This window comes from Aedes aegypti, chromosome 3 (assembly GCF_002204515.2).
Source record: "Aedes aegypti strain LVP_AGWG chromosome 3, AaegL5.0 Primary Assembly, whole genome shotgun sequence".
NCBI classification, from domain to species: Eukaryota; Metazoa; Arthropoda; class Insecta; order Diptera; family Culicidae; genus Aedes; species Aedes aegypti.
In genome coordinates this window covers 400113089-400130614 of record NC_035109.1, presented here as the reverse complement: position 1 = coordinate 400130614, position 17526 = coordinate 400113089, and the positions used below count along the sequence as shown (strand labels likewise).

The 17526-nt window shown below is 37.2% G+C and overlaps 1 protein-coding gene across 1 annotated transcript in view; it reads right to left on the bottom strand.

The window, feature by feature from the left end:
- Nucleotides 1–16693, bottom strand: part of LOC5576325 (cyclic AMP response element-binding protein A) — a 334313-nt gene extending 317620 nt beyond the window's left edge. Inside the window, exon 1 of the mRNA XM_021855221.1 lies at nucleotides 14894–16693. Within this exon, the coding sequence (XP_021710913.1) occupies nucleotides 14894–14947 (54 nt within the window). The 5' untranslated portion in view covers nucleotides 14948–16693. The remainder of the gene's footprint in view (nucleotides 1–14893) is intronic.
- Nucleotides 16694–17526: the final 833 nt, after the last annotated feature.

The following is a 17526-nucleotide window of genomic DNA, read 5'->3' as shown; positions in this document are numbered from 1 at the left end:
ATTATTAAAAATTATTTATTAAAAAAAATCTTTTGAATTGTTCGACATTGTGAATGTTGACGTATTTTCTAAAACTTCTACCATATCGAGACAAAATGCACAGTAATACTTAGATGTAATTTTCAAACAAACTATGTATGGTTCGTCACTACAAGTGTCGGCATTATTCCTGTTTCATATAAGTTAAAATATATACATGTAATTTTCAGTTTTCGTCATTAATAAAAACGTCTTTTGAATTGTTCGACATTATAGATGTTGACGTATTTTTCCAAAAACTTCTCGAGACAAAAATACAAAACTAGCTTTAAATACAAGTCGTATATTTCCCCCTTGTCCATGGATCGCATCACCGACCAGAGGTGACTCCCAGATCTTTTCCTCCCTCACTAATAAACACCCTTCCCGTGGTGATTGTGGAGATGCAGAGGTATTCTCGGTCTCTAGAAGCAACAATCATTACACCCTAACATTCCTTCCCCATCCCAACTGACTGTAAGGACTTGGCCGGCGCCGTTATTGATCAATAATATTAGATCTGCTAAAATTGCACTTCGAGAGTAAGCGGAAACTCCCATCCCTTATTCATTTGGATCGTAGTGCAATTCTTACCAGTTCCGATCAATCACGGAGTAGCAACCATTGACATGTACAGTCAGTCTATGCTATGCTATGCTTAATAAGCCATAGGACACTTATTCGATTAGATATGTTGAAAATTCGACTGTTAGACACTTATCAGTACTGTAAAAGTATATTGACCCGAACACTGCTTTCTTTCATGGTTAGAATAAATTAAATTTCTTCTTCTTCCTTTTCTGTCTGGCATTACACCTCTGATGGGACATGGCCTGCTTCCCAGCTTAGAGTTCGTTGAGCACTTAGTTATTAATTGAGAGTTTTCTTTGCTAATCAACCGTTAGTGTATTTGTATTTTGTGTATAGAAACCAACCAACCATTTGATCGTGCGGTTTATGAGTGCGATCTTGTTAGATTATTTTTGTGCGTATATTTTGTACAACAGCCTGAAAGGAAACAAAATATGCTCAAATGCTCTATACCACAAGCCTTAGCAAAAAGCCTCAAAATCCCTCAAAACACTCATTGAATATATTATTGAGGCCCCCGGATTGTCATCCGAGGACTTTTCTAATAGCATTGAAATTATTTTGATGTTTTTAACATAGAATTTCAAAAATTAACAAGAATGTAGTGGAGAATGTAGTAGGCAGCTTAAAAATATGGTTAATTATGTGATTAACGGTAAATATTATAAGGTAGATTAACGAGTTAAAATTTCATTCGTCACATTTGCCCCACAGAGTAGGATTACTGCAAGTCAAAGTTGATTTTCAAGACATTCTTCCAAGAGTTTCAATATCTCGAAAAGATACCTTCCCGTTCGTGCACCCATCAGCAAATATGCTATCACAATGTGATTGATCCATTAAGTATTAAAAATATTATATTTGGAATTAAAACTTTATTCGAAAAATGTATCTGAATTAATTACTTATATGTTCCACTTGCCCCAGGCTATCATATATTAGCACATCAACCATTAGGCGGCATCCACAAATTACGTAACGCTCTAGGGGGAGGGGTGGAGTAGGCTCAAGCGTTACGACTCATACAACAATTTTAAATTTTTCATATAAAAAGCGTTACAGAGGGGGGGAGGGGGTCAGAAATTTCCAATTTTAGCATTACGTAATAAATGGATGCTGCTTATAAAAAAACACTGTGGTCAACAGACTGAAAGATTTATCTCTTATCACTTATTTTTTCACTACTAAATTAGTAAATCAAGCATCTTCGTGTATCATATTAATTGTGAGACAGATGAGCTATAATAATTATTCGTATCAATCGTTTTCAGCTTGAATGTGTACGGAATTTAACACTGAAATATGTAATTGAAGGAAAAGCTACGTGAAATTGTTATGAATTACGTAATTTTTTTCAGGATGGTAGGTCCGATCTCACCGGTTGAGAATATTTTCTTACATACAATATACAAACACATTAATGAACTATAAGCGAAGCAAATTCTCTGTTACTAAGTATCCGAAAAACTCTAAGCCAAAAAGCTGAGTTTGTCTCAATAGGGTTGTAATTCCAGACAGAAGAATTAGAAAGTTATGTATTCTAACCATGAAAAGAAACAGTTATACGCTAGAGGCAAATACACACTTAAATCAGAAAGTCGATGCTTTTCTCTGTGCTAATCTTGGTTAAAGGTCGTTTGCTGACATCTCAGCAAAAGTGACGTTTGATGTCAACGGCACCTAAAGGTGTAGCTTTAAATCAACTTGATTTTTTGCTGACATATTAGTTGAAGCTCATTTGCTAACCACTCGACTGTGCGGATCTTAGGAAAAAAATGAAAATTGGCCGAACTCAACTGAATGTGTACTTCCACTGTACGAATAAGTGTCCTATAGCTTATTAAATCCACAAGATCACATAGGACAGTTTTGTCCATTACAACATATAACCTTATACATCTTTGTTCTATCAACTCACATTTGAAATTTAGGCTACCATCGAGTTTGAGAGAAAAAAAACTGCCTTTTACCATGATTGCATGTAAACTTCAAGGAACAAAAATTTTAAATAAAAAAAATGGTTCGGGATCCCTCGGTGGATTTTTTTGGGGAACACGTCAAATGAAAGCTAAAAACTTATATTTTCGAATGATGAAAGATTTAGCGATGCCTATTTTTTTGTGATAATATTGTTCTACCAGACACGCCGTGAGAAGCTCAGTCACAGAATTCTAACAGCATCCTGAGTCCCACCTGGATTGAAAATATGAATTCTCGCGCAACTTTTCAAAAAGTCCTATGTAACATTGTTTACTTTCTCTTAACCAATAACTAAGCCACATTAACCTGTTCTGTTACATATTTTGTATGTAACGCTCTTTTGATCCATGGTGAAAAACTGTTATAATCAAAAGAGAGCAAGGAGGAGAGATTTTTTTTTTTGAAAAGTTTTGCGAGAATTGTCCAAAAAAAAATTAATTGAATCATTCTCAAATTACGAGCAGAATTCAACGACCAAACTGGTCTGATGCTATTCTTAACGTCATTCAGTACTATCTACTTTCCTCATGAATATCTGTGCCCAGTAGTGTGTGGATTATTTTTCAAAAGTTCTCACAACCAAAAATGTGTGTGCTCTTCTGAATTCAAACTTCAAAATTTGAGCCAATAATATTAACATTTAGATGTGGCGCCATCGACTTGAAGGTGAATTTTCAAGTTATAAAAAATTACCTTCATTGAACCAATTCTCTTCAAAATTAAATTTTTGTAAAATTTGTAAAACACCAAATTTGTCTGAAATCAAAACTAGTTTTAGTTTAAAGTTTACTGGAAATTTTTCCTCATTTTGCTAAAATCTTATCTTAATTTCTTAATAAAAATTGTTTTATCTCATTCGTTAAACCTTTGGAAAGGACTTTGCAATAAATGTTGAACAATGAATGAACTAAAATATTTTTACCTATGTTAAAAAATATATGCAGTATTCAACTCGTATTTAAAATAAAACGCTTAAGTTTATAAACTTGAGTTTTACAGAAAAAAAAAAGCAATTTCCCTCGAAAAAAAAACTTAGATAATCCGAAAAAAATGTTTTTGTCATTAATAAATACTGTTTTTGGGTAATTTTTGTTAAATAACTAAGTCAAAACCATTTTTTTAGCAAAAAAGTGTTGTATGAACAGCCTAAGAACTACCAAATTTGCTTCAAAAACATTTAAAAATATTTGGAATCTGTTGAGTATTTATGAAGCTATGGTCGAACAACGATGATTTTTTTTAGTAAAATATTGAAAATTTGGTTTGAAAAACAAACAAAGTTATGGTGACTTTACTGAAGGCCATTTTTAGAATTTGAAAATTCACCTTCAAGACGCTTATGCCACCTTTAAATCTTAATATTTTTAGCTCAAACTTTGAGGTTTCTCTTTTAATGTGATTTGAATTCAGAAGAGCACACGAATTTTAGGTTTTGAGAACTTTTAAAATATAAATCGCACCCTAGTGCCCAGTGCTAAGAATGGAAACAGCTGTTGATATGAATTTCGTGAACTTCATGTAGTTCTCGTAACTGAAACAGTTTGAAAGCGGAAATCTCATCAAGTAGGCTATGTTCAATGCATGAAATTTTCAAATCAATCGTGTCATATGACACTATTGTTATTCTTTTTTTTTTTCAGGGTATTCTTTCTATAGTAACGATAGGCTTCGCTGATTGTGATTTGGTTTGCTTGGCTACTGTTGTGTGAATCTGATGACTTTTCGCAACTCTGTCCGTACCATAATCTTTCAATCAAACACCTCTATAGAATCTATGAGCCACCTATAAGAAGTTGTGTCACAAACTTTCATGTCGTGGTAACTTAATCCTTCTAATGAGCGGTTTCTTCACCACCGCTTAGGCCTTAAACCTGGTTTAATCGTATGGGTAAACGTGGTTTACGACTTAAGCGAAGGTGAAGAAATCGGCCCTAAGTGTACTATCTGTGTTTAGATTACTACTTTCAACTGTACGGTTGTATCATACGGTAAAGGTATAATGAGAGAGGAGAGCTCGCCAGTTTACAGAGAACACTCAACATCAAAAAATAATTAAGATGCAGCTCTATCCGAAGCCAAAAGATTTCATTCTTCTAAACAAAAATTGATTACGTTTATAACGGCAGATTTTAACATGCCTTCTATTGCAGTTTTATGTTAAACATATCACATGACTTTGAAATTTGTAAATACACCCGATTCAGTTTTTGTACGGATTTTTTTACACGGCCGTGCAAACAAAGTTTTCAAACATTTTTTTTTTCGTCAAAACCTTATTTTTGCGTGAAACGTCGAGAAATGATATTACTCGACGTGCACGGTTTTTAAAATTTTGAACTAAAAACTTTTTTTGCGCGGTACGCATCCTCCGTGCAAAAATAGAATCGGGTGTATCTATTTTCTCCGTGGAAATAGTCGTTTGAAAATATTTGTACTATACTGTGTCCCATTTTTTTTCGACCATCTTGGATTTTGCTTCCCCCTAAATAAACAGTTGCCAAATAATATTCCAAGACTTCCTGCAAAATTTCAGTTCAATCCATTCATCTTTCAAACATTGCAAGAAGTTTTTAGAAATTATACGAACTCATTGTAACAGCATATTGTATGCGACCGACTTGCATGCAAGAAAATGTACTCAAAGTATGTCGCGATTTCTAAGAAGAAAACAAACACCAAATGTATCTGACAGTAACTGTAACCACCGGAGAAGTCGGCAACTAAGCATGATTCTATTTTAAATCATCATGTATCTTATAAGTTTCATAATTTCTCAGGTTTTCCATTGAACAGAAATCTCAAATGTAGCATTTTGAATAAAATAACGATGAACATTGAAGCTGCGTATACATAAATAAATAAATTTTCTTTCATTTTTTTTAGTCTAGTTCTTTGTCTATTTCGATTAACGAAATGTTTACTTGAAGCATAATTTTTATGACTGATAGAACGAATAAGACTTCGCTTGAGAAGAAAGTAGATTGACGACTCCGGTAGCTAATTTTAGTTTTATTTGTTTAACCCGATCGTAGACGCTTTTAACGTGTTCATTCGAATTTGTTACACCATCCGGGACAACTATTGAGCTTGAAGAATATAGAAGACATTATAGTTATGCATTCTCCGTGAAAAAAATCTGAATGTATTTCAAACACCGTTTATAGACGAGTGTCCTTGTGTTGTTCTCACAACATTTAAATATCGTGTTAAAAATAACTTGACTAAAAAGCGGCAAGATCGATACTTGTTGAAGATAAGGCCCCAAGGGTCATGCATTAGACATTCCACCATTCTAAATTCTCTCTTTAAAAAACATAAGCGTCCAAATAATTTGCATTGGTGGAAAAGTTGTCCACTTATCTGGTGACTACAGCTACTGTCAGATACGATGAAATCACCGCCATGAAAGCCAACTTTTAGTATGGTTCTCTAACTCGATATCGAGCTACGGAATATCGAGTAAGGGAGAGTTAACTGTAATTATAAATAACGATTGATTGTAGTATCCCATAGCCTACTACGATTGCCTCTAGATATGTTACCAAATACCAAACACCACATAGGAAGCAGGCTTAGGAAAAGGAAAGCCACTAAGCAAAAAAAGCATTTTTCCATGATCCGGCCATTGAACGGTTTGTCATTTCATATGATCACCGGTTTCCGTATTTGCCAATTTTTCCAATTTACTCGATCGGTAGCAACGAAGAAAAACCGCGAACCAGCCTCCCCGTATACAAAAAGCTCCGCGAAGCTGGCCGCAAGTTTAGATAATGTTCCTCTCCGGCAGCTCTTTCCACTTCCATTCATCCATCATCCTCCGACAAATTTCCACGATTCGGTGGAAATAAACCTGTAAAAATTGCGCTCTGCACTGCAGCGTGGGGCTATTTTTAGCTTTTTAATTGAAAAACGAATCATCATCATCATCATCGGGGCCCAGATAGCCGTAGCGGTAAACGCGCAGCTATTCAGCATGACCATGCTGAGGGTCGTGGGTTCGAATCCCGCTGGTCGAGGATCTTTTCGTAATGGAAATTTTCTCGATTCCCAGGGCATAGAGTATCTTCGTACCTGCCACACGATATGCACATGCAAAAATGGTCAATCGGCAAAGAAAGCTCTCAGTTAATAACTGTGGAAGTGCTCATAAGAACACTAATCTGAGAAGCAGGCTTTGTCCCAGTTGGGACGTAACGCCAGAAAGAAGAAGAAGAAGATCATCGTCGTCGTCATGATCGGCCAGAGTATGGGCAACAATGGCAGCCAAATTTGGGGCCCGCGTGCCGCTAGCCATGTAACAAATCGATTGCATTCTTCTTCCCACTGGCGTGCAGCTGCAGGCGTTTACGGTGGCCATATAAAAGAAACAGAAAATGCTGCTGATATTTTTGAAAATTTAATTAACCTGCTTAGGTACCTGCTTTTCTGCTGCGGACTCTGTGATCGAAAAACGAAAATTTTATATACTGGGGTTGCGTTACCCCCGATCGCGATGCTTTCCACCAATCACTTTTACTATTGTTCGAAGCAAGCCATGCGATCCAAGCAATCCGTTTTTATTGGAAGCGATTATCACATCGCGGCACTTGGAAGTGGATTAATTGAAACAAAAATTGAAAAGCTAAAACAACAAATCAATCCAACGGAGATCACGTGTAACAAAGGGTTTCATATCACCCTCAGATGCAATCTAGTATGTCATACCAAAGACTATAATCCATAGATCATAGTTTCCCAAACTGTGGGTCGCGACCCCCAGGGGGGTCGTGAGCTGCTCTCTGGTGGGTCGCGAAAAAATATCTCATTTTGTGTTGATCGACTTAGATTTTTTCCTACATTTTCATATGTCTCCTCGATTCGAAGCAAATGGTTTGAAATTGTTCCCATTTATTCATTTCAGCATTTCTTCTAGAGCCTAACAGTCATAAGTACTGATGATCAAAACACTTGATATGGCATTTATTTTTTTTTTTTGAAAGATGTTAGAAAATTGAAGCTTTAAAAACATTTCGTTTCAAACAAAACTTTTTTCTCGTATAAGAAAAGTTTTGTATAAATATGGTGATTTTTTTCACATTAACGTAACTGTACAAGGAGTTTGGATAAATTTATAGATTTACATACTACATTTTTGTGGCAAATTTCGGAAACAAACATAGTGCGAACGAAACGTCTAAAACTATGACGGATTGAATGTATCAAAATATATTCATCATTATGTGCGATCTTAAAACTACATTGCTGCTGGTTTGAAAATAAGTTGATGATAGCTTCAAAATTAAAAGAGAAAATACAGAAATGTATCCAAGAATCGAACTCGCGACCCTTTAGTGATAGCTACACGCTCCAGCTCTCTCGGCTGTTTCACCATCTCAGTAAATGAAAAATGAAAGTGGAACAGCTTCTTTCTTAAATGAATGTGTCACAGAATCGCTCGATGGTTGGCGGTTTCATCGTGAATTTGAAAGAGCAGTCAACAATAAATTTCTAGCGCACTGAACTGAATTTTTTATTGCAAGGGTCATGATTGGTTGACAGATGGTCTGATTTGCTTCAGCTGTTGGCTAACGCTTGTAATTTTCAAATGCCTGCCACAATTTTCCGTTGATTTCCAAATTGCGTGCTACTTAATAGTCACAACTTTTTGCTGTGTACAATAAATTTAGCAAAAATGAAATTTGAAATCTTTGTTCAAATAATTCTATCACAAATATTGGGAGTTCAGTGAGTTTAATTGATAAACAGTACTCTTACTGTTGAAATTTCCAGCTCAGAAAAAAATAATTATCTTAAATATCAAAAAATAAATAACTTTTTAGCTGAGAAAAACTGTTTTCCTTGGTTCGTAAAATTTTATGAAAAGTTTATATTCCCATCAAATATGTAATATGGTGGAATAGAATATTTCGATGTGATTGTTGTTGTTGTTGTCAATTGAACGAGAATTAGTCACATTGAAATGTAAGCAACATCGTAGACTTTGTAATTTAAACGTTCGCGGTGCATGTCATTTTCAAAAAAGTAACGATAGACTTCAAAAATTTTAGTGGAAAAATTAATTTATCAACTTTTTTCACCTGGTGGGTCGCGAAGAATATGCCAGACAGCTAGGTGGGTCGCGCACTCGAAAAGTTTGGGAACCTATGCCATAGATTGTGTCAAACTAATGTCGAATTCGTTTTTGAACCTAGGTTGGAACTGGCGCAACCCGTTCTGAATCACAGTTTCAACCCCAACCCGATTCAGGTTCGACCGGACTACAATTTGCTTGACGTTTGTTTGTTTATGTGTTGATCACCGACCCAGTTCCTAAAAACGAAAACGACATAACTGAGTAACTTTAGATGTGCTCGCATCTGTTCCCAATACCGTTGGTTACCATGGTGATTCAAAGATGTCAGCGCATGCTAATTACTAGATAGCGACACAGTGACAAGATATTAAACGATAATGGCACGCTTTGGAAATCCGTCTTCCCGGAATCTTGTTTGTATGATCAGCAACTATGCCCAGCTCCTAGAGTGTTGATGCCCACTGAAACCGAGGACGCTGTACAACTACCGAGAATCATCGGCGACACAAGTCGCGCCAAATTTTTCTACAGTTTTCGGAAACGGGTAACATGTCAAGCCAAGCGTACAAGTGGAGGGCTATAATTCAATTAGCGAAAACAAGGCGACACGAGAGCATTTGCACGAAACACAGGACACACGTCTTCGCGTTCGGGTGGAGAGTAAGCATGCACAATCTCGGGCAGTTCGCGTTCCTGGAATCTCTTGCCATCAGTATCCAGTCTCCCTCTATCCGTATAAAATCTCTCCGCTCGATTTGAACTGCACAATGATGGAGTGAGGCGGCTAGCAGGAACACACCGAAGACACATGTTGAGGCTTCATCTCTCGAGTGACTGCAGTGATTTGTGGTTGATAACCTCCTCCTTCGTCTGGCGTCTTATCTCATTTCACTGACATCAGTGTTTTGGTTGAATCACCTTTAGGTAGCTGATGGGGGAATCGGTACTTCCCAGGAATGACAATCAGTTCGCACATTTAGGTAAATAAGTAGTCATAATCGATATTGTTAGGACAACATGGGATGACTTGGAGCTTTGGTTCTTTGGATTTCGGTACTGTGCGTTGCGGCGATCTTGAAAACCTCTAAAATGCTTGTAGATCGTCGCAGTTACTCCAAATAGTTCTGGAGTCTTCTGCGCGATTATGTTAATCTTCAGTCCATTGCTAGATCCTTTGTGTATAAGGCTACTAGAACCTATTGAGCCTTCCGGTATCTCTAAATAAAAATTGAATTTTAACCTCGACAGAAACACAAACAATTTCTTCTCGGTTCACAATACTCAAGTTTGACAGATCGTTGTCATGAGTTTCGAAATTTTGGACAAATATATTTATATATACAATGTTTCAACACTTTTTCAAAAGTCTGTCTGATAGCCCGGAGACATCCCAGAAAGATATAATTGAATTGTTAAAAAAAATAGTGTTTATATGACCATAGATGCAATAGCAGAAATTATTTATTCTATCAGCAAATAATTTTGTTAAAATTTCAGTAAAATAATTGCTGAGCCAATATTTCAAAATAAATTTCAATTATTTTTTTTCTTTTAAGACACCCATACTTTAATGCTTCCAGTGGGCATTTTGCCCTTTGAAGGAAGCACCACATTAGACAACGGACTAGCATGCAACGCCCAATGGTACAGTCGGAGAACATTTCTCACGAAAACCCACACTCCTTAGCACGATGCGGCTAAATGCCTGGTGACACTAACCACACGGCTACGAAGGCCACAATTTAAAAAGCCACATTTAGTTAACTTAAAAAGTGCTGGGCAACTGCAAAATATTTGTCTGAATTTCTTCAGTAATGCAAAAAAAAATCCAATGTCCTTCAATAATTTCAAGTTTTTTTTTTGTCAAAAATGCTCACAGAATTTGTGTAAATAATTAAAGTCAGTGTTATATTCCAGGTTATACTCAAATTCAAATAGATCGAAAGATAATTCAGGTTAAGTATTTTTTGCAAAGATATCATCTAGAAGCTTGATTAAAAATGGAAGCATGGAAAGCAATTTCTAACACTAATCAATAAAATCATCTTAGTGTAATAGTTTAGCAATTATTAACAAATAATCCCACTTATCATAATATCTTTGCAAATTCAAACGGTTATCAGTCAATATAGTTATTTTTTGAAACATTTCGTGATAAAAAGACAAAAAATGCCGAATACTCTATAGGTTTCTAAAACAATATTAATATCCAAAATCTAAAAGATATACCAAACAGTGGCGTAGCTAGGGTTTTTGGGGCCCGGTGCGGAGTTCGATTTAGGGGCCCTCAAAATTAAGGTGAACGCTGTCTAAATCTAAGACGCTAATGTGAAACCGACGCTAATGAGAAACCGAGGTAGAAAACAGATAAAATGACGATCCAGAAAACGAATTAAAAAAGTTCAATGACTATCGTCATAAAAACTTAAGAAAATAACGTTTTTTTATTTTTTTGTTCCTTATTTATTTTTATACCCCTCCCATCGTATTTTCCAGGTGGTCTCGGACATAAAAGAAAATTAATATTTGTATCAGCCTTAGTTTACTGAAAATTATCGAGAGGAGTTCCAGTGAATTGACATGAAAGTGGAAATAATAGCTGGCGAAATAACGCTGGGTAGCATTAATTAGGTATTCTAAGAAAGTTTGGACATTCCTAAATTTTGTGTTTTTGAGTTTTTGATTTTGAAAGCTTTGATGAAAGAAAGATGCTCAAGGATTGCTTAAAATAAATTACCAAATGAACTCCAATGACTTCTTCAGGAGTTCATTTTGTGATTTTTACGGACTTCCTAGGACCTTCAAAATATCAACACTGAATTTTTCTAAGGGTAACCATAAAAGTTACCTATGTTATGAATTCCTTCAAAGATTCTTTCTGAAATTTTCCAGAAAATCATAAATGCTCAAGGCATGTATTCAATGATTTTACCATCATTTTCTTAAAACTTCCATTCATCCACGATTCTCGTTTACAAAATCTTCGAGACTTCTCCAGGATTTCCTAGAATTTCCTTTAAAATTATCGAGAGAATTCTTTCAGGAATTGCTGAAATTCTCTAACAAATAATTTTTAAAAATTATAGAGAAATTTCCCAAAGATGTCTTCAAAAAATTTTCCCAGTCATTTTCTCAAGAATATCTCCATGAAGAGATCGAGGATTTTTTTTTCAGAAATTTTTGGTGAAACTTTCCAAAAATCCGGGGGGTATTTCAAAGCGAAATCTAAAAATAAGTAGATGAAAACCCGAATTTAGTACTATACCATTTAATTCCACTAGAGTTTGTATCCTTTGACAGAGACGCGTATTTCGACATCAACTGTAAGGCCGTCTTCAGTGTCGTGTACTAGACTCGACTTCTGACTCGACCCTTGATGAACTACCACAAAGTTCTCTGAAAAAAACTCTTGGGCTCTTGAGGAAGTCTCGAAGGAATTCGTAAGTGAATTGCTACGATGATTGGAAATACTAGAACATTGGTAGTATTAGCAGTAGTGTGGAACCTTAGATGAACTTTTGCAAAAGACATGAAGATTTTACTTGAAAAAATACATGAGAAATTGTTTGGAAGAACTGCAAGAGTAATTTTGCATGAAATGTGCAAGAAATCTTTAGAGACATTTCTGAAGAAGCTTTATGAGGAATCCCAAGTCTTAATTTGAAGGGGAATTGCTGGAAGAGTACTAATTATATATCCTCGGATAATCCAAGGAGGAATTTCAGAACGAACTCCTAGAGAAAATGTGGATAAATGGTTGAAGGAATCCATATAATTCCTCAAAGGATAATTGGAGGAACTAGTACAGGAATTCTCGTAGATTTTCTGTAAAAATCCACAAATGAATTTCTTTCAGAACTGTAGAATGATGTTTTTGTTAAGGTAACTCCTGTACAAAATGAATCTTTAAAGGTCTTCTATAGTTACAACCAAGGTTGCAACTGGGGAAATCAAAATAGTCAAGAGAAGCGTTGTAGTGCTCACGGATTTCCTGGAGCAAATAACGAAAAGTTTCCTCTAATCATCCTTTGAAATCATGCTGGGATTTTTTTTTGGGAGACTTAGCGTGGAATTAATAGAGACATTTCTGAAGGAGATCCCAGAAGAGATCTTTGTATAAACCACTAGAAAAATTCCTTAAGTTATTTCTCGATGAATCTGAAAAGAAATTCCTGAAGAACCTGTGAAAAAACGCGTAATAGTCTCTGAAGGTATCTCTGGAAACTTTTGAAGAAAGATTCGCTGCAAGCCGAATAAACAATGAAGTAACTTTAGTAACTTTTTTGCCTAAAATAGAGGCTTTCTAGACCTACCGTTAAAAATAAAGACTAAACTTCTAAAATGAGTTCTACTACCATGAAATGAAAATCGGCTAGTTTAAGAATATGGTCTACATGAACAATTGCGAAAAAAATAGGCATAGACAATAGACAAACAACAAGTCGTGTTGCCTTTCTTCCTCAAAAACCTGATTTGATGATCATAAGCGGCATTACCTTGAAATGGACAAACATACGAATGCTACATATAGACAGCCATGGACAGCATATCTTTAAAGCAGAAGATTATTCTCAAGCTAACACTATTCGGCTTATAACGTCTTAAACGGATCACTAATTTTGAACAAAACGCAAAGAATCGAACTTTAAGACTTTCTATGAGAAAATTTCCTCAAGTACAAAGAAATCTGATACATTTTCGATTTTTTTGCAGATTATTGACTTACAAATCGAACATAAAACATAAGTTTTCACGTTTTCGGCTGATTGCGTTAAGTTTGTTTTGATGAAGTTGGCCCGGCCTTCTACATATACTAAATTCTTCTCCAGGCCTTATTTAGTAATCCTTTTTGAAGAATATCGAAAATTTGTCATTGTACAAAAAAATCCTGACATTCTAAAGAAACAAAGTTATCAATTAGCCATCATTTCAACCTGCTAATCAATTATTTGTAAGTCTACAAATAGCTCAAATCAGAAAGCTGATTTACAGTTCAAGACGAATCGCTCAAGGAATTTATTGTCGATTCCTTGCGTTGAAAAAAAAAACAGATATATAAAAATATTGTTGTACTTTTGGCAGCTTTGTTCTCTTCGTCTTGGGTTGCTTTTTAAAACATTTTGGGCCCAAAATTTATCAATACTTTCAGCATATAAGATTATCTTACTTCAAATTTCAAAAGAATAGTTGACCTTCCATGACGAAGATACCAAAACACGTAAGACTGCCTGTATATTAAACTCAATGAGAAAAGACATTTAATCAAAAACAACTGGAAGTTGCCTCTTATCTGAATTGATTTTCCTCCACTTGACAAAACATGAGGTTCATTTCATTCAAACATCTTCATATTTATACTTGGTGATTCATCAGTGGCCATAATTTATTTGAAACCAACCAGATATTTCTTGTAGTAGTCACTTGATCTCACGACTGTGCCCTATCAAAGTGCAAATAATTCAATTCAAACAAAAATCACAATTCCATCGCCCGACAAACTTTTAATTAATGACTAAAACCCTGTCAGGTTTTCCCAATCTTTACAATTTCGGTACTATCAAATCCCCGGCCGCATCCGGCTGCAGTGACCCATATGGCTGGAACGTGCTTAACTACCCGACTTACACGACCACAATCAACGATCACAATTTACCCGCGGTACCATTTCGACAGGGCACTCAACCGGCAAACTTTAATCGCATGAGTATCAATTCCAAGTGCCCGAAGTAAATTGATAAAACAATCCAAGTGGACCACGTGCGTTGTTGACCCATTCGAAATAATCGTACGGAATGTCCGTCCATCCAAGCAGCCGATGCACAGCGGCAGATAAGCGCTTGCGGGCCCCAAAGACGCAACCACCAACGGTTCATTTCGCCTTCGGGCCCAAAACTCTTATGGAAGGCGAGAGAAATCTTTTCTATTTTCAGTTACAGCAATAACGAAGCGGACGTTGCGAATCCCAGCTAATTTTCACCACCTAATTTGATTATTGGGATTCCCCCCGACAAAGAAAATGCAATTTCTGTAACAACGCACGGAAATTAGCGAAATTTCCCACAAGACGACGATTACCCTCAGCCGACGGAAACGACGCCAATGAAGACTTATCACGCTGGGCAGACCCAAGCGTCGTCGGTACCCGGCCTCGACCAGGTGGGTGAAGCAAAACATATGGAAACAATTTTCGATAGCTGATAAGCCCAAGATTGGCTTATCGCGTAAACTTACCGCATCGAGATCTGTTTCCCATAGCTCCTTCAGGTCCCCGTCGTCGAAATCCATGTTTAAGTAATCCAGCTTGTAGGCTTTGGTGAAGCGGTCGGCCCCGAACAGGTCGTCACGCTTTTCTAGTGCACTTGTGCAAAGAATTAACCCCTTTTCACTGCAAGGGACAATCAAAATCCGCCCGCACGCTCTCACTTACTCACTCACTTACTGTTGCACCAGTTGGCCACAATCTATGTGCCTTCCAATCACTGCACGTTGCAATGTTTCTTCTTTTGCTTCTTCCCTCTCTCTCGAATAGCCCGCAATTGGGCAATTTTTCTCGTTTTAGGCACTCTTTAACTCTACTAACTTGGGGCACTCTTTCGCCAACTAGCAGCACACTTTGCTCTAGTTTAGCTTCCTGAGTCACAGCTTTGGTCGGACTTGTGTTGTTTCAGGTAGACGAACCGAAAATTTACTTTCAAACTGCAGTGTGGAAAATGAAACTAAACCACTACCAATTAGCTCTAATTATTTTCTTTCCGTTTTATTTTTACTATGCTTTTTATATTAAAACACCTCTTCGTTGGTTGTATACGGTCTGCTTTCTCAAGCGTATAGTGCACATTCGTAAGGCATCAGTCGTTACCGAGTTATCGAAACAAGAAGCTTCAATACTTGTCTACCGCCAAATAGGGCCCCCTATAAACTAGTTTACTGCAACAACTACTTTCGATGGATCTTCATGAACACCTGAATCCACCCAAACACAGCAACCTGTTGTCTTGCGTCAAAGAGTTTCAAAATTCCCAATCAAAGCATGTCATTCCTCAGGCAACCACTTGTTGAACGTATCGAGGCAAGCGAGAGCACACGTTTCCTTCTTGTCGCGCCGCCGTCTGTGATGAACTTTGGAGAGAATAATCACGCACGCACGAAACGCTTGCTGCTTCCAGACATCCACAATCTGTTGCCGTGTTCCAGATTTACGCTACTCCGCTCCGTTCCGCTTGCCGTAAAGCTCCACCAATCGCTCGTTCGCACTCTCGGTTTGATTGGTTATCAAAGGCAGAAGGAGCTAACAAGTGGTTTTCGACCGGTTCTCTCCAATCTAATAGTGCTTTTTTTTTCTAGTTTTCTTCTCAATTCGGCTATCGCCGGTCGGTTTTCCAGCCGCTTTAATTCGGTGTATTTTTTTTTCTCCGGTTTCTGTTCTCACTCTCAGTCTCACGAAGTCAGCCAGAAACAATAGAAAAGATGCACGAGGGAAACTGAATAAAAGTTTAATGAACTACCAGCAGGGAAGGAAATTAATTACACACTCCGCACTCTCTTCTTCGCTGGAGTTCTTCCCCCGTAGTTGGACTTCTTGAGGCAAATCCCGCATCACTTTATTCACGCTGGAAGATGATGTATTTTTGCCAACTACAAAACACTTCTACGAGCATTGTCAGAATCACTGAACGTAGAAAACTCACACTTTCTCTACAAGAACTTTCAAATCACGACAGTAACAAGGATACCGAAACGGATATTCTACAACCGTTTGCAGCGTGGTATATTCTAATGTAACGACTCTCACGCTTTCTCCGACGGGACTTGGTAACGAGAGGGACACACACCGGTAGCGGTACTAAACGCTCCAACTTTCAAACTTGAACTAAAATCAGCTCCGCTCCACGGGCTAGGCTTATGCGGCGAACGGACAGACCAACTCTGCTGAAGTTGATGCTACTCTACAGAGCTCAGCGACCCACACAGCAAGCGGTGATACGTACGGACGGAGTGAGCGACGCGCGAGAAATAAATGCTTTCAAGCTTTCAAGCAAAGCAACAGGCGGTGAGCGTCGTCGTCATCGCAGTAGCCCTGGTGCCGGGCAGGGTGGCCAGACGTCGTACTGCGGACTTAAGCTCCCACAAGCTCAAAAACAGTTTTAAAGCCTTCTGAACTCGTTTTGATTTTAACAATAAGATTTTTTTAAATAGAACATAAATCCAAATATAGCGATTAATTGACATAAAAATTCAAAATCTTCCAAATCACGCAACAGCCTGCTTGTAACCGGTTGAAAGTTGCGGTGAATGTAAAATGCTGTGCCTTGAAATGAAAGGAACGATATCTCCAGAGAGAGCATAATGGAGGAGAGCAGAATGAATGTACGCTGAGCCGTTCGCTCTCCGACATTTCTTATCACCGTTTGAGGGGGTAGTGATAGTCGTGGTGGCTATCAAAGTTAATTCATATGTAGGATAGATATGAAAAATCTCGCACAAAACTAAATTGATTAACCCTGGAGCCCGTACCATCTCCGGTCACACTAAGCGAGTTAAAACTTTAGTGAGTTTGAAAGCCGCCTGGCATCCATATGGACCCCCCAGGTATCCATTACAGAGTGTAGAAGCATGGTTTGAACATTTTCATTCATGAATCCGGTGTTCATTTCCTGAGAGAGCTTTTTCGATACTCTCTTGAGCGAATTCAGAAACATGAGATTTATGAGAGCTTCATTGGTGTGTATTAGTTTTGTTTATATGTTGCCGTATGCTTCTAACATACTCAACTGCTGGATGTAAAAGAAGATCAGCTAGCTTTCCAGAGCTAATCGAGGAGAAATTCAACCGGCAACACATTCAACATAAGTAACACAGTGTTT